Source organism: Megalops cyprinoides, chromosome 1 (genome assembly GCF_013368585.1).
Source record: "Megalops cyprinoides isolate fMegCyp1 chromosome 1, fMegCyp1.pri, whole genome shotgun sequence".
NCBI lineage: Eukaryota > Metazoa > Chordata > Actinopteri > Elopiformes > Megalopidae > Megalops > Megalops cyprinoides.
Window position 1 is genome coordinate 36,570,407 of NC_050583.1, and position 22,757 is coordinate 36,593,163.

The following is a 22,757-nucleotide window of genomic DNA, read 5'->3' on the forward strand; positions in this document are numbered from 1 at the left end:
CTTCAAATGAGTAGTTCCCAGAAAATGTGTGAAGACATTTTTATAATTTTTATTACAATTGCATCTGAAACATTAAAGTATGATCAGAAAAAATATAAAATTGTAGTACAAGAGTGAAATAAAAGTGTTTTGAAATTTTTTAAACTAGCCATCAATTTCTGTGAGCCAGTTATTTTAACTGAAGAGCTGGTTGCCATGAAATATCGATGTCACTTGTATTAACGTTGTGCATAGCTAATGTGATAAATTCATCATCCCTGTATCTGTTATTATTAGATTCTTATCTATTCGTAATGATAAATTGGAGGTCAAATATTTAACTGTCCAATAAACAGCTTGCATGCAGCTAGTTTTTCTTGTTCTGTTAATGTAAAGCATGGTTTATATGTTGCGTGAGGTGTCTGATGGGTTATTGTCCTGTCAGTGATACATGACTCTGGGTATGGCGGGAAAGGCAGAAAAGAGAAGAAATTAAGACAGTGTGCTTGAAAAAGCTAAGAAAGGTCATCCTGGCAATGCATTTTTAATGATGTAGTAGACCGGAACATGGTAACCTTTATCTATCTGGCAAAGATACCTTATTCTATGTATCTGGCTGCCGGAAAATCTGGTATTTCCCATGTACGAGAATAAGAATAATGTACAACCTTATAAAAATAAAATTCACTTGGTTTTAGTGAGGACCCTGATGCTGTGACACAATGAATGTACTGTGTGGGATTACATTTGTCACATAAGGAGTCAGGGAACTATATTCTGAGTGGCACAAAGGAATATTCCACTGCTTAGTAATATCTTAACTGAACAACTGAACAACAAAATGTTCAACACATATCCACTAAGCCTTGAGCTATGTCTCTGCCTGAATGTTAGTTAAACAGTCCATAAAGGAGCTGCATGTTTATTTAATTAACTGCTGTACATTTTTATATGCATTCTCAGCTCAGGATCAGTGCAGTGGCAATGTGTGTGGGGGGGTAAAGCGCAGTCAGTGTCTCCTTTCCTAGATCTCCATTCTGAAAGTCAGAGTGCTCTTCCCCATCCTTTTCTTGTATTCTTCATCAAAGGCCTGATTCTGAGCAACTGTGAAGTGATTCTTCCAATCACCAACTGTCCCTGAAAGACACAAGGAATTGATATGACATGTATGTCAATTTATAGAATGTCATACTATTATGTCATATGCAAAGGCAATGAACATGCCACAATAACATGGTAATTAATGAAAAGTGAAACCTGTAGAATATGAAATAAAAGGCTATATTCCACAGAGAAATACAGGAAGAACAAAAAAACCATGTCAAAGATTTGCTTGTTCAATAATTTTCAGCAAAATTAAGTAAATGATGTGTAGCAAATGATGAAGTAAAACATATTTTCCTCTACCTTTTCTCATGAAGGGAGAGATAGATTGGTCCAGCACACCAATGGAGGAGTAGTCAGCCATACTGTTTTCCTTCATCACCTCAAACTTTGTTAACCCTGTCACTCTTTGTAGCTCTTTCTCTGATGGTGATAGACCAAGAAAGGAGCATATACGAGAGATCTCACCCATGAGGTCCTGACAGAGAGAAATGGGCCACACATTCAATAGATACACTTGATATGGTACGTATAAAGCAAAATTCCTTTGATAATAAATATTTAAAATACACTTCTTAAATTCTGGATGCAAGTCCCCAAGACAACACTTTAAAGCAGTAAGAACCTACGAGCTAAACCCTGAAAAGAGTACCTTCTGTCAGCTTATTAATGTATAATTTCTACAGACATACACCGGGCAAAAGCCAACTCTGTTAGCAATCCACCACAAATCAAAATAAACTAGAGGTAGTGGTAGGTGAGTATCTCTTCATCATCAGAGCTCCAAAGCAAAGAAAAATCCAGAAGACCAAAAACTGCTGACCAATCTGCCCTGCATGCATGTGTGGGTGTGTATTCATGGATACATGCATTTAGGCACAATCCAGCAGGGATTAATACAGTGGTCACTACCAGAGTGTTTTCAGGTACTGTATATGTGGGGATGGATGTATGGCATGCATGCGCCAATAAATGCGTGTACGTTACAGGTGTGCATGTGCTTATGTATGTACACTATATAATGTTCATGATTTGCACTGTATTTTGTTTTGTTCATTCTATTTGCAAATAGTTTTTTGTAAGCCCACATGAGCTGGGCACCATTGAATCAATCAATAAATTAATCAATCAATCAGGAACAATGATCAGTGTCATTATTCACCATTCAACTTTTTCTCAACCATGTCGTCTTTTCTATGTCCTCATAATAGTTATCATAATGACTGCCATCGTTATTTGTATTAATGGTGGCAGTTCTGACCACTTTCATGTCTTCATAGAAAAGATAGAGCATCCTGGGATAACTCTCTCCTCGGTCCCACCACCCCTGGACATGGTCGTACCAGGAACCAAACACCACTGAAAAAAAGAATGACAGTGAGACAGACAGACATAGGTTGACTAACAGGACTAAATACACCACTGCTGTGTTATGTAGGTGCATCATTGAGATAAACAGGTAATAAAGTTTCACTTTGAATGGCCATGTGTCCCCATCTGGATGCCCAGAGAGATGTATCTGCTCTCAGTAACAGAGGTGAACTCACATTTCCCAGAGTTGAATTTATGGATGTAGTCATCCCAGGGTCCTGCCTCTGGCTGGATCTGGTTCATCCTGTCAAAGTGATAGAAGCTCACAATGGTGTCCTTAGGGTTGCGGGCCACATATAGCACCTAGGAGAGGTAAAGAGTTTATATTATTCAATTTAACTTTGCTGGACTTTATAAATTTGACTTTAACATGGATTGCTTTCCTGAAAAATTCCATCATCCAACTTGTATAAAATTGCTTTAAGAATTTACTCCGATTCTCTGTTGTAAGCCAGTACTTTCTCCTTGGTTGTCATATCGATACTCTCCTCTCCTTTCAAGCTCATTTTACTAGTCTGTTCCCTACTAGAGCCCAGTGTATCCCATTTAAGCATGCATAATCCCAGCTGTACCCTGCAGTTTTGCTCCCAGAATGATTTTGGGACCAGCTGTACAGGCAGGTGAGTTTTAATGAGACGAGGAGAAGAAGGGAGATTGTCCGCAGCCTCTGTTCCTGAGAGAGATTAAGCATGAAATATTATTAGCTTGTATTAGGCTTTGAATGACAGAACAAAATATTAATGCGGCTATGAGTAAACCTATTAAAATAAATTTCATTTTATTTTGCACCACTGCTGCTGTTTGTAAAATGCAAGCTATATCACAGTTTGCTTCCTGATTTTGTAAGTTTTTTTATTTGTCATGAAGCATACCTGACAGTGCTTGAGAGGGAGATTTAAAAAACTGCTGAGGCTGATCAATTTGTTTTATCATTTCTTTTGACTGAAAAATTGCAGTATGGGTCACACAGATACATGGCTCTCCACATACATACACCTGAACAACTATAAACAAAATGCATGATATGATACAAATAAATAAAGTATTGGATATTTTTTCTTCTTAAATGCTATACTTAAATCTTGACAGCACTGCAGAGAGCCAAGTCATATTGTTCACAAATAATGAAATTTACTCCTAAAAACACAAGGGTCATAGTTATTCTGTATTCTGTACTCTGTTCATAGTTACCCCTGCAATTAGTAAATCCAAGTCACAACTCATGGCTTCTGTAGCAGTTAATGACATTCTGGCAGTTCTCAGGAATGGAGAACAAGATTCTCAAGATTTTTGACAATTGATCCAGTCACAATTATTCTAGATCCTTTAGATCTTTTGGAATTTTTTTTGCTTGTGAACTACTTTCTCATGCTTTCCGCTAATTATGCAGCCCAATTTCGGAACTGTCAACTGCATATCATGCTGAGGTGAAATGAATGTAATGCCAATGGCCAACTGAGAAAATGAGTAGATATGTGTGAATGTTTTGCATTATTGTTATACTGGAACATGGTTTTTGGCCAAACGTGAGTTTCTTTAGGCCAAAATGTCATACAGTTTTTTGGAGTTCAATGTCTCCTGTATTATAACAAGGGGTATAGGATCTGTACATGCAAAAATCACCCAAAGACACAATATACCCCTTGCCATGTTTCAAAGTGGGCATGAAGATTTTCTAAATATAAACATATCTTTTTTTACACTACATATAACACTTATTCAATTCATATGACTTTTATATTACTGAATGTACATTAATTAGTAATATATTAATTATATTACTTATGAATAAACATGATCCTTTTGATTTATTGAATAGTAAACAAAATAAAGAAATCAGAATAAAAATAATTTGTGAAAAATATGACATTACATTGTACAAAGCTGTAAGTGTACAGAATAATATTTTTTCATTTTTACACCCTGAAAAAAGATATAATATGTCTGTTTTTCTGTTACGCAAGGTTTGTTGTTTACCATTTATTGTGTCAATAGTATGACCAAGAAATCCCTTGTATCTCTTCCTCTCTCTCATACATATACACAAACACTTTCCCTCTAGTTTACCTGGCCGAAATCCTGCACCACAGAGCTCCAGGAAGGGTACTCGTTCATAAAGGGGAATAGTACGCCCCTCTATCCCTCCAAAATACAGCTGGTCTACTATTTCTGACAGCCATGTTGTGCCTGCGTGAGGAATAAAGTGTAATTATGACAATGTATGAACTGATTGTTCATTTGCCACTGCTGTGTGCACAGCTGTACAATACTGCTTATCTCATAACAGCCCCTCACAAAAGGATCTTCACAAAGGATGCCAACATCATTCTGTAATTGGCAAAATATATGTAATTAAAAATCAATCATTCTTTTGACTTACTGAACAGTGACCACACAATAAATGAGTCAGCCATCACACTATGGACATGCCAGTGTTTCAGTGGTTGTAACAGCTCGGTTTTCCGTAAACACAGTATATGATGATATAATGTGGAATAAGATCTGACAGTAAATAAAAATACTCGAAAGCATAGTGCAGAAAAGTTTTTCTGTTCTGCTCTGCTTTATGGCAAGGGCACACCCTCACTTGAACCACTATACGTGTTTATGCATTAATGCAGAGGGAAAAGTCTTTTAGCTTAAGATAATGTGCAGTAAAAAGTCAGAATCAGGGAGTGATCCACTAAAATATGTAGAGTGAATGAGGTCTATAAACTGAGATGAGCCCAATAAAACTGCACCCACACCTTTCCAAGGTTACACAGTGCACTCCCTTTATAAGAATGGCTAACATAACAATCATGTGCTTCGATCAAAACGATCAAAAACACTCATTCCTGTACCTAACCCTGTTTAATCATTTTGCATGTATGAATTGAGGAATGGGCTCATAAGAACTATTTTGGGCTCACTCACAACATGTTATGCGGTAAGGGTGCATAATAAGAAAAGACTAAGCTTCTATAAGACAGGGAAGGCATCATGAAGAACAAAGGAGACAAAAAGCAAACGCAAGCTAGAAAGACACTTATGATTGAGGTAACACTTGTGCTGACATTGTGCTGACAAACAAGTACCATGAGTCATAGTTTTATCTTATTTACTACAAGACTGTATAAAAATATTTTGTATTCAAAAATGTTTTGTTCTATTCATGAAGAATTTAATTAAGAACATTTCTCAATTTCGTAAGAGAAAAACACAGTTTAAAACATGTATCTATGTTCATTCTATTCATTTATAATTTCTTCCTTTAATCATCAACTGCTAATAAGAATCAAATTGTCCTGTAAGGATGTAATTCTTGTCAGTAGAATGTGCTGTTTTAGAAAGCCCAGGATATGGGAATATGAGAAGGTGGACACAGGGCTGTATTACCTGTCACCATTACGCTTTTACAAGGACATAACGGAGAGAAACACAAATTTGTGTTCTTACTCCTAAGCTTTGCTATCTGATCTGATCTCTGAGGGTAAAGTACAAAGTGACATGGTTATATTCTTGAGGGAGAAGAGAAAGTTTTCATATTTCTCTTCAGACTAAGGTGAAAGGGACAGTTTAAAGTTCTTGTCATCAATACACTATCAACATGTGTGCATGTAGGTTGAAATTAAGTTAACAAGGCCAGTTGCTTTACTGCACATCACAATAGAGAATATAACTATACATTAAGGTTCAGACACCATTCATTCCCTTTATTTCTGAGCAGTGTACTGGGTATTGTGCTCTACATGCAATTAAGAGCAGGTTTCAGCAAACAAAATACATCAGGTTGGGAGATACAGTATGTTAGATAGTTGTAGGGGAGAAGACAGAGACTTTGTGTACACAGATCAGATTGTATTGTAAAAGGACAATATTTTGTGCTGGACACAGACTTGCATTAGCCAAGTTGTATGAAGCTGAAATTAAGTGTTTATCCTAGGTTAAACACCATAGTAAGACAATACATTTCATAATGCATATTTCTACTTAAGAGCCACATATCATTGAAAATTCATATTGGAAAAAAAACAATTATGTGCCTCTCATGACACATACCAAATTCACAAATAATAAGACTCACAACTGCAATATTTAATCTCTGGTCTCTCAAAAACAGGAATAAGAACAGCATATGCATTTCTTCCTCCTTCATAAACTATTGAGAAAATGAGCAGACAATCTCACACAAAATGTGAGTGTAGATGGTACCAAAAATCAATTGAGAGGCCACACACTGGATCAAATTTGTACAATTACAGCTAAGGTGTGTCAGTAAAAATGCATCTAAAAAAGCCATAACTCACCTGCTTTGGGGTAGGTGGCTATCAGTATGTCATCTGGTCTAGCTTTAAAGTTTTTCACATTCTCCCAGTTATCTGTGAAAAAGTGAGTCAAGCTGATGCCTTCAAACTCAAATACTTCTGGCCTCCCACTCATTTCTGACAAAGAAGACAGAGACAAAAAACTGAGAGGGAGAGAGAGGATTTATGAATGACTTTATTGGTCAAGCCAATGAAGACCTTCCATTACAGTCAAGCTTCAACACAAAGAGTAAATACAAACCAGACAGACAGGCTCTTTTCAGACAATAAAACATTTTTCAGATATGCTTTTTACCAAACACATTTACCCTCAGATTAACCCACAACAAAATCCTCTAATAGGAGTGTAATACTCGCAAAACTAGTGTGTCCTCCTGGTATACACATCACTTTGAGAATTTCTTAATTTCCTCCTACAGTTGCTATTGAAATGTAAAATTGAGTCTATGTGTATAAAAATAATGGCCCATCTCATTAAATAATTCATGAGGTCGGCGAAATACTTCTCATTACTTCACACTGAAAGTCCATAAAAGAGGCCAGACACTAACAGCCAGATATTACTTCTTCAGACCTTGGATGAAGAGATTAGTATCCTAATGCACTGGGCTTGACAGCACATTGCCGAAACTGTGTCTCCAGGGAACATCCCTTAATGTTCTTGTAGTAATGAAATGACCTTTCCTAGACGGGGGGGTGAAGAACCTGCCTGGAGAAGTTCAAACCAATGACCACTGGACACACCATTGAGGATCACACTGCACATTGTGGAAGCCAGTTTTGCACTGTATTGTTTCTGTGTATTCCTTCTGCCATCATCACAAAGTGATATACATCATCACAAAGTCACTTTCTCCTGCAAATAGACTTGTTTTTGCTGCCGTTTACATTTTCATGGACAAAATCCAACAACACTGTCTTGGTTGTATTTTGTCCTTCTTTTTCAAAGAATTTGTCTTGATATATGGGAATGAGAAATTAGTACCACAAAATGACTGGACATACAGTCAAGACTGAGCAGGACACAAGCAACAGCAGCAAAAAATATGTTGTCCACGTGGTTAACTGCATGCATGCTGTAGAAAAAGGCATTTACCACTGTTCTGCATGCAAGTGGGGATTCAGTCAGTGCAGGATTTACACCAGCTCCAGACTTATTTCCAGACTTACACTTACTGTGTTTTCTTTTAATTCTAAATGTCATCACATATTTATCTTGCTTATACATATATTCATTCATTCATTTATTTTGGGAGTCCAAAATAATTCAAGTATTTTATACATGTTACATCATGGCTTTGTATTTTTTTCCCTGACAGATGACATCACTTGGAGAACCTAGCAGCACTACTTTGATTGGCAGAATACTGCTGCATGTCATCAATAAAACTTGTTAAATCTACTCACTCTCCCTGCCTTATGTAGCAGGTTAACCTAAGGTTAGCCAACTATGGATCTGTTTTTTTAAAAGTGTTATAGCACTCAAACCCCTGGTATATCATTTACACAGCTAGGGGGTTGTTGGTACTCAGCTTCACCTTGAACAATGTCCAAGGAGAGTGTATATATATATATATATATATATATATATATATATATATATATATATATATGTATATATATATATATTTGTGTGTGTGTGTGTGTGTGTATATACACAAATACAAAATACAGAAGGCAAGGAAATATGTACTGTGAGTTTTTGTTTGTGGAAAAAAAAAACATATTACTACTAGAGTGACCATACGTCCTCTTTTTCCTGGACATGTCCTCTTTTAGAGACGCATTTTTTAGGTCTGGGAAAAAGAGGACATATTATCACCCTAATTACTACTAACTTCTTCTTACTACTATTACTAAAATATAGCAAAATCATCAGGTTCCTAAATAATCCATTTTAATATTTTTAATTTCCATGAAAGTGACCTTTGAAAGCTGAATGCAAAGATGCCCCACAAACTTTCAATTAAGTCTTTTACTTATCATCAAATTGTTTTACTTTATGTTGTTTTTATGTGTATGTTCCAGTACAATAGAGCAGACATAAAATACAGTTGAAACATACAGTATCTAAAAATGCATCAGTAGACACTACTTAAGATTACATACACATGTACATATGGTATACCTTATTATGTAATTTTTTCTATTAAATATTAAACAGCTGAATATTAAAATTCTAATAACAACTTACTTGCTGTTGGTTTCAACTCTGGTCCCTTAAAGTATCTGTAAATACTTCCTTCTATGACCAAGTGTTCTGTGGAGCTCTAATTCTTCTCTCCCACAGTATCCCTATCTCCTTTTCTTCTGTGGACTCCCCCACCCCTGCTGTTTCCACTGTTTATTTTTGCATTACATTCTTCACCCTCTCTCTCCCGCCCCCTTCATTCCTCCTTATCTTTTGGAAATCTACTCAAGAACATATTTTCTTTTTGTATTCTGTTTTTTCTACAATTCTTATGCATAGGGTGCAGAATAAAAACACAAAGTCCAAGAAAAAAGGTAAAACATACTATAATGGCTTTCATTGAACTTTGAACTCAAGAGTATGTTGACTGACTGTAAAGTTGCCCCAGTTCCATTCGTGGAGAGCTTTTGTGTGTATATTGCTCTTCTCTATTTCAGCAATCGCACCAGACCCAAACTATTCCTGTTCATAAAACCCACATACTGTATGATATATCCATCAAACAATTCCCTCATGTGGTCAACTACATATGTGCTGCAGAAAGAGGAAAATGTGACATCTACAACCATGACCACTGTTTGCAAAAACTGTTTGCAAGATAGGTAGTAAACTTTGGTCTTATTGGTCCTGCTTTCGTCACCATGTAATTTGAAGCCAAATCTGGAATGCAGATTTCACTTGTTGCAGCACATTGGCTTGTGACCCTGGATGTGGATGATATAACTTTTTTTGGATTTGCTGCCAGTGAAGCAGCAGTTTCTCCTATACTCAGGGATGCCTTACATTTCTACACTGTACTAAGTTAGCTAGTTAGCAAGACTTCATACACTCAAAGTTATCTGCTTGCTAGTTAATTATTAGCTATTAGTTAGTTATTTTCAAGCTTATTAGCTATCTAGGACATTTGGAGTTAAGTCAGGTTTTTTCATTTTACATTAAATAGCAGGCAAACCAGGATGTGAAAAATGGCTGTAAATGAGTATTTTAGTGTGTGTTAATCGAGTTTAATTGTAGTCCAGTAGTTTATGTGTTAGGTTCAGCTTTGTTTCATTCCTTTTTTGCTGAGAATGTGATCCCAATCTAACATCATATGTGGAAAAGCTGGTTGATACTTCTCGCACTAAAGAAATACAGACAGGAGTAGAATTTACTAAATATAATTTTTTTAAAAAATGAAAAAAATCCAACCTGAGCCAACCAAAAATGCTGAAGACATGAGCCTTCTAGCAACAGCAACACACTTATATTTAACAAGCTTCTGAATGCGCAGGTGAGCCTCATTAACCAATGGCTGGTCAACTACAGTTGCAATCACAGTTAACCTGATTTTAAATGAAGCTTAAGTCAGATCTAAGTTGGCACATGAGAAGACAATTAAAAAGAGCTTGCTCAATTATGCAAGTAAACATTCAATACAGCTGACAATTCAACACATCAAATAGTTTTTGGAGGATATGTATAGGCTTTCCTTCACACTCCCCAAAGTCTTTAGTAAGGCCAAAGTTGAAATTCTAATAGAAAATGTTAATGAATCTCTTTGCTCTCTGGGCCTTGATAGCCAAACTGATGAATTTTTTTAGAATTTTATTATTTGCTTTTCCATAGAACTATGAATGATGAATTGATTCTTTTACACTTAGATAAGGCAAACACTCAGATTAGTGCACAATCACATAAGATGTCATTATGTGCTGACAATATAGTTCTGTTTCTTACTAAACCTAGCTGATATACATGCAATTAAGGAATGTGGTTTAATCTAAGTGTATGAAGTGAAACAGACTAAACCTGAAATCCACATCCTAGCAATAAATAGAAACCCTTGGTTTGGTTCTCTTTTTGTTTTATGAAAAACAAATTACACACATTTGGGCAGAGGAGGATGAGTTGATAGGCCTTACAGAGGAGAATCCAGTGTTCTGCAAGTTAATAGGAAGTTATTCAAACAAAAATGTGAAATCCAAAGATTGGTAAGATACTGAGGAACTTCTTTGAATTAGTAGTGAGTAGAATTTCTTTTACTACTATTTAAAAATAAAAGCAAGCATTGACTTAAAAGCCAATCATGCTGTTCCTGAATCCCAATCCTGGCTCAGTCAAGGAGACGGTATACATAAAAAGGATGCTATTAGGATCACTAAATTGATTCCTCGCACACACGATAGTGGCGCAAAAAAAGTCTCAATCAATGTGTGTGTGTTTAATCTCCAAAACAATGAGGCACAACAGAACTTTTATTTTGACTGGAAAAGGTCTGCAAATTCAAACCGGAAGTGTGGCCAGATTCACCACAGATGTTCTGTACTTAGAGAATATAGTAGAATATACAATATCGGATATTTAATAACACTGTATAGAATATCTGTGGCTTCGCGGTTCCTCCGTGCTCACAATGGAAAGATCCTGTTCACTTATCTAGTTACATATGTCTATAAATTTTCCATGGTCGGCCTAAGCAGTTCCGGCTTCTCTTTATTAGCCGTACTTAAAGAGTTCCGTTATATCACTTTGGTTCAATAATATCATAACACTTTTTCTATGAAGAGCCCTTGATCTTGGTTTTTACGGTCTCTTTGAAATGCTGCCCCATGTGACCGAGGCACTCGGTGACGCTTACCGTGGAAAGCGTGCGCGACAGTCACAGCGTCAGTTTCTTGAGCGTAATTGAGGGCGAGCTGCGTGGTTAGGCAGCTGGATAGCTATGTTTTACTAGCAAATGTTGACAGATATTGGATGTAAAAAACAGAACACTGAGAGAATTAGCAAACGTTTGCTAGCTATCGAGAAAAACGGTGGATGCCAGCTAGCTAGCAGAAGAGTATGAACATTTCTTGTTAGCTCGTTGGAGCTGTCCCGTGTCATTTTGTGGGCTTGCTAAGTAGAAGCAGTTTGGGGTTCTGCATAGTTGTTTTGTTAGCCCTACATGACAGCCAACAATGTCAAAATTAGAGCTTTTAAATGCCTTCCTCACCGAACGGTTAATGGTGGCTGTCCAGGAGATACTAGAGGTGGTAGGAGACACGGTGTCTGAGTACCAGGAGGAAACTGCCCGAATAAAGAAAGAAAACGACAGTCTGAGATGGAAGCTGCGTGAAGTTGGACTTGAGGCTGAGACAGCTTGGCAATATTGTGAGTATTGCTTGCTCGTTCCATCCTCATCATCCCTTCATTCAGGACGCTTCTGTATAGCTATGCAGTTAACATTACCTCTCATTTACTTAATTTTTGTTTGTGGTCATTCTTATTACTACTGACATATTTTGTCAGTTAATGTTTCTACATGAATTAATATGTGAGCCCATTACCTGACTATGTGGAAATGCAACTTGCTTTTGCCATGACCCTCGATCTTCATATTTACATGCTGAGAATTTCTGATTAAAAAACGTTGAGGTGGAGCTGTGACCAGGAGGTGGTATGTTCTGCTGTTATACACTTGTGAAAGGTACTAAACTGTTTAGGTAATCAATTATATAAAATAGAGGATAAATGTCCAATACAAACAAATTACGTTGGGTAAGGGTGTCATCTAAGCATACAAATAATGCTTAGATGACACCCTTACCCAACAAGGTAATAATGTAATAATGTAATAGTGTCTATATCAGTGTCATTTGCACAAAGATAATATGATAATGAGACTTGTTGATTTTACATGCAATAATCCCTTAATTTATATAATTACATTAGACTACACAATAGCTTGCTTTTCATTGGTGTACTATGAACAATTTAGCAATATTAACACTTTTATGGTAGGCAGTCTGTTTTATATTTTGTTTTTTTTTCCCCTCCTCCAGCAGGTGAACAGCCCACTGCTATCCCTCTCTCTGGTGTAAAGGCTCCCAAACAGCAGCAGGACTGCAGTTCAGAGCTCATGCCAGCTGAAGAGAAACAGGAGCTCACTGAGGAACATGCAACCAGAGAGGGAGAAGAGGAGCTGAACGGTGGTCAGATAACAGTGTCAAGTGATCGCAATGAATGTTTTACATCAGAACTCAACACACAGGCACCTGAAAGAACAGGGTCATTGTTGACACCATTCTGTGTGAAAAGTGACTATGACCAGGACTCCAACAACCCGTCCCATCTATTCAAGATACGGATTGTTAACACCGAAGAGATGGACTCACAACCCAGTATGGTATCTACCCAGATTAAAGCAGAGCCTGATGGAGTGGATTCTGGCATGACAGAGCAGGCTGCTGTAAATCCAGATAGGATGAATAATATGAATGACAGTATTGTGGAAGGTTTCCCTGCATCTGAAGTACAGGAGTCTGAAGACAAGCTTGAGGCAGTAAATGAACAAAGATCATATTGCTGTCCTGAGTGTGGGAAGTCTTTCAGTCACGCTTGCCACCTCAAACTGCACATGCGAATTCACACAGGAGAGAAACCATACTGTTGTATAGAGTGTGGAAAGTGTTTTAATCATGCAGGACATTTTAAAGTTCATCAACGAATTCACACTGGAGAGAAACCATACAGCTGTCCTCAATGCGGGAAATCTTTTAAACAAATAGGGCATCTAAATGTGCACCTTCGAATTCACACAGGAGAGAAACCATATATTTGCACTGTTTGTGGGAAGAGGTTCATTGAATCAGGCACGCTCAAGAGTCACTGTAGAACTCACACTGGAGAGAGACCATATTGTTGCTCCCACTGTGGAAAGACTTACAATAGGAGGACACACCTCAATTACCACTTACGTACCCACTCACGTCTTAAAAATCTGCAAGCATAACAATCCATAAGATCTACTATGTATACTTTAAAATTTGGAGTTCATTGTGTGTTTTTCTGTCATTGCAGACAGGAACACAAAATATTTGTGCATATGTGAAATTTTGTCTGTGGTTTTAGATGGAAGACTGGGTCTTAAATACAGTCAAATCTTTCAACAGTCTCTTCAGATTATTTTCAAGCTTTGCTGTGTTGAATTAATTTCTGCTTGGCTGGTTGAGCATGTAGAGAACAAGTTTCTTGATCAGGGACACTCTTAATAATAATGAGTTAATCTCAAGTAAAGGGCATAATGTAGTGGGAGGTGGCTTGGTGTGATCAGGAGTGGGGAAGAAAAATGGTACCATTAGAAATGATAAACGTGGACAAGAATAATGAGAGTAGGAGCAAAACAGTTTTGCTGATGACACTAAACTTGGACATGATGCAAACAGCTTGGAAGTTACTAATGTAAAGAGATTAAATGGAGTAGAGAACTGGGTAGACACCTGGGAGCGCATTTATCAAATAATCTTATGAACAGATTTGATTTAAAAATTTGAGTGTTAAAATTTACATCAAAGTAATGATTTATAGACTTTGAAACTGATGTGCAAAAGCACTTTTCACTATGTGAGCTCCTGACCTGAAGTATGAACCTTTCCTAGTGGCCATGCTGTTGTATTGCAGATTTGAATTAATAGTGAGGCCCGCAAGCCTATGATTGTGTGTGTGAATATGATCATGTAGCTCTCCAGATTCAAATTTTTCAGATTCAGGTTTTGTGCATTTTTGGAAATGTAGGACTCTAAAAAGGTCCAGTACCTGTACTCATTGACATTCAACCATGGCTGTATTACCTTTATTAGATGACTCGATGATCCACGCATTTTTCAGGGAAAAATGTTTAGGGACTGAGCTGACTTTTTTGCCCAGGATAATAGCTGGCTTATGAGCTGCTATTGCTTTCCCAGACACATCTTGATAAGTCTGTGTGATCAATTTGGCGTCAGTATGTCATTTATGGATTACATTACATTACATTACATTGCATCACAATGCTAAAAGTAGTTATCAAAAAGTACAACTAGAGGTCAGTAAAATACTGCGGTTAGTGCTAAACTAGTGTAGAGTGCTTTTTTAAATAGAAAATAGCGACAGGTAGGATAGAGAGAGAGGTAGGTTAGGTAGACTAGAGATAAAGCTTGAAGAGATGAATTTTCAGCTTTCTCTTTTAGCTTTTTCTCTTGCACCCAGGGAGTCTGTTTGATGAATCTCAGCAGGAAGCTCATTCCACCAGTGTGGAGCAAGTACTGAGAGGAGGCAGGTCCGAGAGTTGCTGCCCTTGTATTTTGGACCACAGAGGAGACCCGAGGTAGCAGAGCACAGCGCTCTTACTGGTTTGTAGGCCTTGATCATGCCTTGTATGGAATGATCCATTGAATCCCTTAAAAGTTAGTAACAAGGTCTTGAACTTGATCCTTGCTGCAACCAGTAGCCAGTGGAGGGACTCAAAGAGAGGTGTCACATGGGTCTGCTTGGGGAGGTTGAACGTCAGCCGGGCTGCTGTGTTCTGGATATGCTGCAGTGGTTGGAGGGCATATGCCGGGAGGCCAGCAAGCAGTGAGTTGCAGTAGTCCAGACAAGTCAGGATGAGAGCCTGGAGCACGACTTGGGCTGTGTATGTGGAAAGGTATGGTCTGATCTTCCTAATGTTGAACAAAAGGAATCTGCAGATCCTGATTGTGCCTGCGATATGTTCCTTGAAAGACAGATTGCTGTTGAAGGTTACCCCTAGGTTTTTGGCAGCTGTACTTGCCATTACCTTTGCATTGTCAACGCAAATTGAGAGGTTCCTTGGAGGAGACATATTTGCTGGGACGTAGACTATCTCAGTCTTGTCAGTGTTCAGTTTGAGCTGTTGCTTGTTCACTCAACCCAAGATATCAGTGAGCCATGCTGATATTTGAGGAGTGATGTCCACCTTGGGAGGGAAGGAAATGAATAGGTATATATCATCTGGATATGAATGATACAACAGGCATTGTGCTGTTATGACCTCTCCAAGTGTTCTGGTGTAGAGAGAACAAGAGTGGTCCCAGCACTGATCCCTGTGGAATACCTGTCTTCAGGAACTGGGGCAAGGAAGTGGAGCCCTGCTAGGAGACCTGGTAGGAGTGACCTCTGAGGTAGGAGGAGAACCATTCCAGGGCTGCTCCAGTGATTCCCAGGGCCGACAGCTCAGACAGGAGGATCTGGTGGTTGACTGTGTCAAAGGCAGCTGATGGATCTAGGAAGATAAGAACAGAAGAGAGAGAGGCAGCTTTTGCAGCTTGACGTGCATTAGTGACACCAATTACCTTTGAAACCAGATTAGGGTTAGGGTAAAGTAAATTGTTAGCAGTGAGAAAGTGGAAGATTTGACTAAACACATTACGTTCTAGTGCCTTAGAGAGGTATGGGAGGAGGGAGACTGGCCTACAGTTATTGACTTGTGAGGGGTTCCGAGTGGGTTTTTTAATTAGTACGTGGACCCTTGCCTGCTTAAGGGACTCAGGGACAATGCCAGAGGTTAGTGATGAGTTAATTACATGAGAGAGGTAAGGTAGGATGGTAGGATGGTAGGTGCAATTTCTTGGAGGAGAGGTGTAGATATTGGGGTTACAAGAGTCATACTCCAGATGTGCGCAGCTATATTCATGTGTGTGGTCTTTTTTTCCTGACAGTATTACTTACAACTTTTCTGAAGAAAGTTTGTATGATTAAATATAGAATTAAGCCAAGTGCTTTTTATAAATGACATCTGCCAGTCATAAATGCAGACAGTAACTTACTGGGATTTGTCGTGAGTAATAAAGGCCAGGCTATGCTAAAGCAGTGCTAATCTGGACCATAGGCAGAATGATGAGCCTAATTGCTGGATGGCCAGCTCTTGTCATTGAGCTACGTATGTTCTTATCTTTGATAGTCTTGCAAATGGACTGTCTTTTTGATGAGTGGTACCAGAGTCCAAAGACTCTTGTACAAAACTGAGGCATGTGGCATGAGCAAATTTCAGTAGTCAATTAATCAGTTTAATTGAACGTGATGTATCTGAAAGTCCACAGTGAGACTTATGCACTGCAAAAAATCCAAATCTCACCAAGCATATTTGTCTCTTTTCAAGTCAAAATATCTCTTTACACTTAATATAAGACAGTCACCAAACAAGCAAAATTTCCTTGAGCTACAAGGACTTGTTTTTAGACGGTGCATCTTGAATATCTGTGTATTTCCACTAGTTCCATTGGCAGATTTTTTCACTTATTACTAGCAAAAAACACCTTGTATTAATTATTTTATTTCTTATTTTTGAAGGGCTATTTTTTGCAGTGTGTTTGTCAACATTTTTAATAATAATTATATTTTTAAAACTTTTTTAAACAATTAAAAATGTCATTTTTTTCTGATTTTACCATAAAGAAAACAATATGTAATTTTTGTTTTGTGTGCATGGGTTTATGCATATGGCCCTATATTCATTCCGGCTAGTTTTTTTGTAATGTCGTTTCGACCATATTAGGTTAGATCTAATGGCTCTCTCAATGTAAACACTGCATGGAGGGAAGGTGTAACAACACAGGATTTATGACAACAGCTTTCTCCAGCAAGTGGCACATCCTCCATAACAATTTGTAAGACAAAGCATGTTGGGGAGGCAGTCCTCAGAATGCATTGGCAGATCTAAACTCCCATATTAAACCCAATTCTGAGAGGTCACATGGAGTCGTGTCCATTCAGTCACGATGCAACTAAGCTTTCTGCTGTACCACTGTGTGTGACAGGTTTGTCACAATGCCAGTGAGAAGCAGTGTAGGCAAACCATAGCAAGGAGACTGGGAAGAGTTGTGTTCCAAGTTTAATCTACATTTGTTGGTTGTATGCAGGGAAAAGCAAAGGTAGTTAAAAAAAGAAACTGAATAGACAGAAAACAAGCCTTTGAAATAACACAAATTAAACAATAGAAATAAAGAGAAAAAACATGACCATGAATGTGTCAGGTTTCTTGCATCAAGCATGCCAAGGACTTCAGGGGTGATGGCAAAGTTCAAGTTGCCCAACCTGGTGTGTCTGTCTATCAGGAATATGTATTAAATGCGAGAAAGGGCAAGCAAGTTTCATAATCACAAGTAGTGCCAAATGTTATGCCCGTGTGTGCTATGCATTGTTTATAAACCTGACTTTCTCAAAATGAGAAAGGGTGTAACAGGATCCACTTTAAGTGTCCAATAATCATGTGCTCCCTAGCACAAAAGAACAAATTTAGACAAATGGGATCCATCAGGGACTGATTTCAAGAAACTGAAATACAAAAGTTTTACCAAATAAAATTGCAAACATAACTGCAATAATTGATTTTAGTTCAGCTGCACTGAGCCTGTGCAAGCATTTTATGAACAAATTTAATGAAAAGCAATGTTTGTGTTTTTAAAAGGCAGCCCTATCACCATTGGTAATGTCTATCTGCAAATCATTGCATTCCTTGGCAGTGGAAATCATTGCACCGAAACCACGTATGACTGATCAAGCCCCTTTTGTAAGGCAAAAAAAATTAAAGTTGTGTTTTGAATAGACAGATAGTTAAGGGAAGACAGTGGTCTATTGAACTGCATATCTGAACATTTAAAGCGCATGCGAAAAAACTATCACACCCTTGGCAAAGAGAAAAACTCCAGTACAGTAGGTGGCGATAATGCCCCTTTGAAGTTATAAAACATTAAAGAAGACGACGTTATGCTGTGAGAACATTATCGGTAGAATCGGTAGAATGCCAGCCAGCTAGACAATGTCAGCCAAGTTAGTTTCCTTACCATTACGGTTTCCGTTTCCGTCACAACAAATAACGTTACTCGGCTGGACTAACTAGCTATACATGTGGGTTAAAACAGTGTTTAAGTTCAGCGTGTTTGCAAGAAACACAAACAAACCATCTGGTCGAAGAGGAGGAACCTTGACTGATTTTTTTGTGTGACCGTCTATCGCTTTTATATTCAGGTTAGCTAGACTAGCTAACTAACTGTTATACGATTCTCCGTAGCTAGATAGGCCAGTTAGATAGCTAGACTAATTTCAACCGAAATGACTAAATTGCAGCTTCTGAATACCTTCCTCACCGAACGGTTAATGGTGGCTGTCCAAGAGATACTAGAGGTGGTAGGAGACACGGTGTCTGAGTACCAGGAGGAAACTGCCCGAATAAAGAAAGAAAACGAGAATCTGAGATGTAAGCTGCGTGAAGTTGGACTTGTGGCTGAGATAGCTTGGCAGAGTGAGTATTCCATCTTCAGACATGCCGCCCCCCCATCGATTTTTGATTATGGTCCACCAGAATCGGTTTCGGAACCGTCTTTTTTTCGTGTTTTTTTTTTTTTTTTTTTTTTTTTTGCTTCTTCGAAAACCATAGGATTGACAGTACACCTCCATGCCAACATCACCTACACTGTTCCTGGTGAAATATCAGCAAGTTGAGCAGTCTTCATCTCTGAAGCTCCTAACAAGCCTGCGCCACCCATCTCTCAAAATCATTGAGATCTCTTCTTCTAGCCATGGTAGCCAAAACAATGGGCAACATGAACATGGCCTGTCTAGCATTTTTATGCATAAGCATTACGCGACTTTAATGACTTAATTTAGGAATCACACCTGCGTGGAAGCACCTGCTTTCAATATACGTTTTGTCCCTTATTTACTCACGTGTTTCCTGGTTTTGGCAGTTACTTGTTGCTAGCCAGCTAATCTAACACAGCATTTTTGAGAGAGTTACAAGGTTACATAAACTGCACATTGCAGTGGCTTGAAATACTTGTATAGTTACACGTCCTATATTGCTGTAATTAAGGGCTACAAAAGTGATCTTTATTACCCTTGGGTGGGGGCAACGGTTTTGTGTTGTCTTATCAAAGGTTAAGCTGTCAAGAAACCCTGAAGATAATACTTCATCCATCTGTTAACTGAAATGTTGATTACTTATTGGCGTGAATAGCCTATATACATTGGTTGATAGAGCAGCGGTCCAATTAAATGGCTTTGGCATACAAAAACTACTTGGTGTGTTGTCTTTTTCAGGCATTCTTCTTAAACTCTTACTCCCATGTTTTTTCCCCCTCCTCCAGCAGGTGAACAGCCCACTGCTATCCCTCTTTCTGGTGTAAAGGCTCCCAAACAGCAGCAGGACTGCAGCTCAGAGCTCATGCCAGCTGAAGAGAAACAGGAGCTCACTGAGGAACACCCAACCAGAGAGGGAGAAGAGGAGCTGAACGGTGGTCAGATAACAGTGTCGAGTGATCGCAATGAATGTTTTACATCAGAACTCAACACACAGGCACCTGAAACAGGGTCAATATTCACAATGAAGAGTGAATATGATCAGAACTCCAACAACCCTTCCCATCTATTCAAGATACGAATTGTTAACAACAAAGAGACAGACTCACAGCTTAGTATAGTATGTGACCAGATTAAAGCAGAGCCTGTTGGAATGGATTATGGCATGACAGAACAGCCTGCTACCCCAGATGTGTTCATTCCTGATCGAAATCCAGACAGTATCAACAGTGCAAATGACAGTGGTGTGGAAGGTTGTCCTACATCACAATCTGAAACACAGGAGTCTGAAGACAAGCCTGAGGCAGTTAATGAACAAAGATCATATTGCTGTCCTGAGTGTGGGAAGTCTTTCAGTCACGCTTGCCACCTCAAACTGCACATGCGAATTCACACAGGAGAGAAACCATACTGCTGTACAGAGTGTGGAAAGTGTTTTAGTCATGCAGGACATTTTAAAGTTCATCAACGAATTCACACTGGAGAGAAACCATACAGCTGTCCTCAATGTGGGAAATGTTTTAAACAAATAGGGCATCTAAATGCGCACCTTCGAATTCACACGGGAGAGAAACCATATATCTGCACTGTTTGTGGAAAGAGGTTCATTGGATCAGACACCCTCAAAGTTCACTGTCGAATTCACACTGGAGAGAGACCATATTGTTGCACTCCATGTGGGAAGGCTTATAATAGGAGGACACATCTCAATGTCCACTTACGTACTCCCTCACACCTCAAGAAAGTACAAGCATTGTTATCCTGAAGAGTAGTTGTGTGATCTACAGTTTGGATTTCTGCTATTTTTTTCTTCAGACTTACAAGGCATAAAGTCTGAAAGCCTGTTGTGTTGCATTTTGTATTGTATTGCATGTTTGTAATCCATTTATCACAATTTGCTGACTCGTGTTGTATTTAACACAGTTTCTCAGGCCTGGTCTCTAGATATAACGTTCATCAGTGCTTAAAGTCATCACACATTCATCATGGTTAGATTTTTCTCTTTAAATCTAAACATGACAGCTTCAGTTTGAAAATAACTCATTGTAGAATGTTGTGTAAAACAACAGGATTCTGTCTGTAAATGACTGAAACATTATACACTGACATCTTATGTCTGTGTTTGAAGACAAAGAGGAACTTGAGAAATTTGGATAATGTCTTCACAGAGAGCAGGTGTACAATACACTGCATTACAGAATAGAATAAATCTGGAGTTGCTGTAGGTATGAATATAACACTGATGAAATTTAGACTGCTGAAAACAGATACACTACATAAATGAGCATGCAAGAAATTGTAAATACAAATACATAAAATGTGAATACAGTATGCTTAAGCATTTAAGACTTTTGAAAAACAGACTTGAAAGAAATAATAAAAATAAACAGTGCTCATATTAAGTATCCATACGCTGTTTGCTGAAATGTCAGTTGTTAAATGAACAAGAGAAAAATGGCAAATGTGTCCTGTTTTCTACATAAATTGTTACTACATCTCTGGTCAGTTTGTTGAAGGTGATTGAAAATGTAATTGAAATTGTTTTCTCCAATTTCTATATAGCAACATTGGTTCAAGTAATATGGAGACTACTTTAAATGAATAGTATTTATAAATGACATCAGTGCCTTAACCCAGTTCCGTTCATACCGTTTTGTGCAGCTTCCCTGCGATCATTCTGACAATAAAAACTGCAACACAATGTAAGCTGTAAAAAAATCTAAATGGTCAGTATAATATCAGACAGGAAAGATTGTTTGAATCATTCCTTGGGGCACTTGGTGTGCAGTATAGCATCCACTGAAAACTTATCAATGTTTTGTGGAGGAACCGAATCATGCACAATTGTAGTAGCTATTCTAACAACAGCTGGTTCAGCAATCATCTTGAGAAGCTATAATTTCATGTTTAAGTGGCATTCTTAATTACTTCAAAACAGAGCAGTCCATGGATGTGATTTTGATGAAGAAAGATGTCTTAAGTCTGGCTGGTATTTGAGGCATACTCCTACCCTTGAATGTTATCATGAGATTGTCAAAGAGGCACCATCCTGGCACGTCTTGGTATGCACTTGAAAGGTATGTTGGGAAGAAATAAAACGCTGAGAATTTTTAAACATTTTGTTCAAAATATCACTTGCTTTTGTTTGTCTCAGAATTATTGAAAAATTGTTATTGGGTCTGGCCTCACTGATTTTTCTGGATGTTGTACTAGACTTTCCTTCTGGTTCTGAACCTGCATTCTGCAAACAAAGATTGGCAGGTTGAAGTGGGAGCAAGTGAAGTCGTTTGAAATAACAATGCTCTTGTGACAGGAGCAAAAAAGACAGAACCAATCCAGGGTCACTGGATGGTGACATGACCTTTAGTGATGGGAAGTTTGGCAGATTTTGCTGAACTGCAACATTTCATTAAATGCAACAGAAAGAATCAGTTTACTAACCCACCAATTCCCTCAGTGCCTGTTGTTCATGTATTATGTATGTTTCCTTCTCAGACCACAGGATGGCTCTATGATACTTGTGATACTTTGCCTTAATGTTCTAACATTTAAAACTCAGATTTCACCATTAAATATTATTATAATATATTTAATATAACATATATACATTATATATATATATATATATATATATATATATATATATATATATATATATATATATATATATATTATGATTATATTATTTGTTGAACACATTTTGTATTACTCAT

At 37.9% G+C, this 22,757-nt stretch overlaps 3 protein-coding genes across 5 annotated transcripts; 2 read left to right on the top strand and 1 right to left on the bottom strand.

The window, feature by feature from the left end:
• Nucleotides 1-119: 119 nt before the first annotated feature.
• Nucleotides 120-9,216, bottom strand: LOC118789843 (cytosolic sulfotransferase 3-like). 2 transcript variants are annotated; one of them, XM_036546534.1, is made up of 8 exons: nucleotides 8,956-9,216; nucleotides 6,744-6,904; nucleotides 4,522-4,641; nucleotides 3,027-3,127; nucleotides 2,631-2,757; nucleotides 2,345-2,442; nucleotides 1,387-1,561; nucleotides 120-1,116 (listed from the first exon to the last, which is right to left on the bottom strand). In XM_036546534.1, the coding sequence occupies exons 2-8, from the start codon at nucleotides 6,874-6,876 to the stop codon at nucleotides 1,004-1,006; spliced, it is 867 nt and encodes a 288-aa protein (XP_036402427.1). In that variant the 5' UTR covers nucleotides 6,877-6,904; nucleotides 8,956-9,216; the 3' UTR covers nucleotides 120-1,003. The 2 variants fall into 2 exon arrangements, with proteins under 2 accessions (XP_036402427.1, XP_036402417.1); XM_036546524.1 differs by having other exon boundaries at nucleotides 6,744-6,878; nucleotides 8,956-9,213.
• A 2,589-nt stretch (nucleotides 9,217-11,805) lies between these two features.
• On the top strand, nucleotides 11,806-15,965 carry LOC118783352. The gene is made up of 3 exons (XM_036537219.1): nucleotides 11,806-12,081; nucleotides 12,753-13,252; nucleotides 15,813-15,965. The coding sequence occupies exons 1-3, from the start codon at nucleotides 11,889-11,891 to the stop codon at nucleotides 15,963-15,965; spliced, it is 846 nt and encodes a 281-aa protein (XP_036393112.1). The 5' UTR covers nucleotides 11,806-11,888.
• A 2,510-nt stretch (nucleotides 15,966-18,475) lies between these two features.
• LOC118789731 (zinc finger protein 500-like) lies at nucleotides 18,476-21,325 on the top strand. Of its 2 annotated transcripts, none has more exons than XM_036546310.1 (2): nucleotides 18,476-18,988; nucleotides 19,833-21,325. In XM_036546310.1, exons 1-2 carry the CDS (start codon nucleotides 18,799-18,801, stop codon nucleotides 20,807-20,809), a joined length of 1,167 nt encoding a protein of 388 aa, XP_036402203.1. In that variant the 5' UTR covers nucleotides 18,476-18,798; the 3' UTR covers nucleotides 20,810-21,325. The 2 variants fall into 2 exon arrangements, with proteins under 2 accessions (XP_036402203.1, XP_036402212.1); XM_036546319.1 differs by having other exon boundaries at nucleotides 19,836-21,325.
• Nucleotides 21,326-22,757: the final 1,432 nt, after the last annotated feature.

Excerpts from the sequence above, each read along its gene's own strand:
- LOC118783352 (XM_036537219.1), top strand. The coding sequence starts at position 11,889 with ATGTCAAAATTAGAGCTTTTAAATGCCTTCCTCACCGAACGGTTAATG. Across the intron at positions 12,082-12,752 it reads TGAGACAGCTTGGCAATATT|CAGGTGAACAGCCCACTGCT; the intron begins GTGAGTATTGCT and ends CCCCTCCTCCAG. Across the intron at positions 13,253-15,812 it reads CTGAAGACAAGCTTGAGGCA|GAACTGGGGCAAGGAAGTGG; the intron begins GTAAATGAACAA and ends ACCTGTCTTCAG.
- LOC118789843 (XM_036546534.1), bottom strand. The coding sequence starts at position 6,876 with ATGAGTGGGAGGCCAGAAGTATTTGAGTTTGAAGGCATCAGCTTGACT. Across the intron at positions 2,758-3,026 it reads TCTGGGAGCAAAACTGCAGG|GTGCTATATGTGGCCCGCAA; the intron begins GTACAGCTGGGA and ends TACCTCTCCTAG. Across the intron at positions 1,117-1,386 it reads CTCTCCCTTCATGAGAAAAG|GGACAGTTGGTGATTGGAAG; the intron begins GTAGAGGAAAAT and ends TGTGTCTTTCAG.
- LOC118789731 (XM_036546310.1), top strand. The coding sequence starts at position 18,799 with ATGACTAAATTGCAGCTTCTGAATACCTTCCTCACCGAACGGTTAATG. Across the intron at positions 18,989-19,832 it reads GGCTGAGATAGCTTGGCAGA|CAGGTGAACAGCCCACTGCT; the intron begins GTGAGTATTCCA and ends CCCCTCCTCCAG.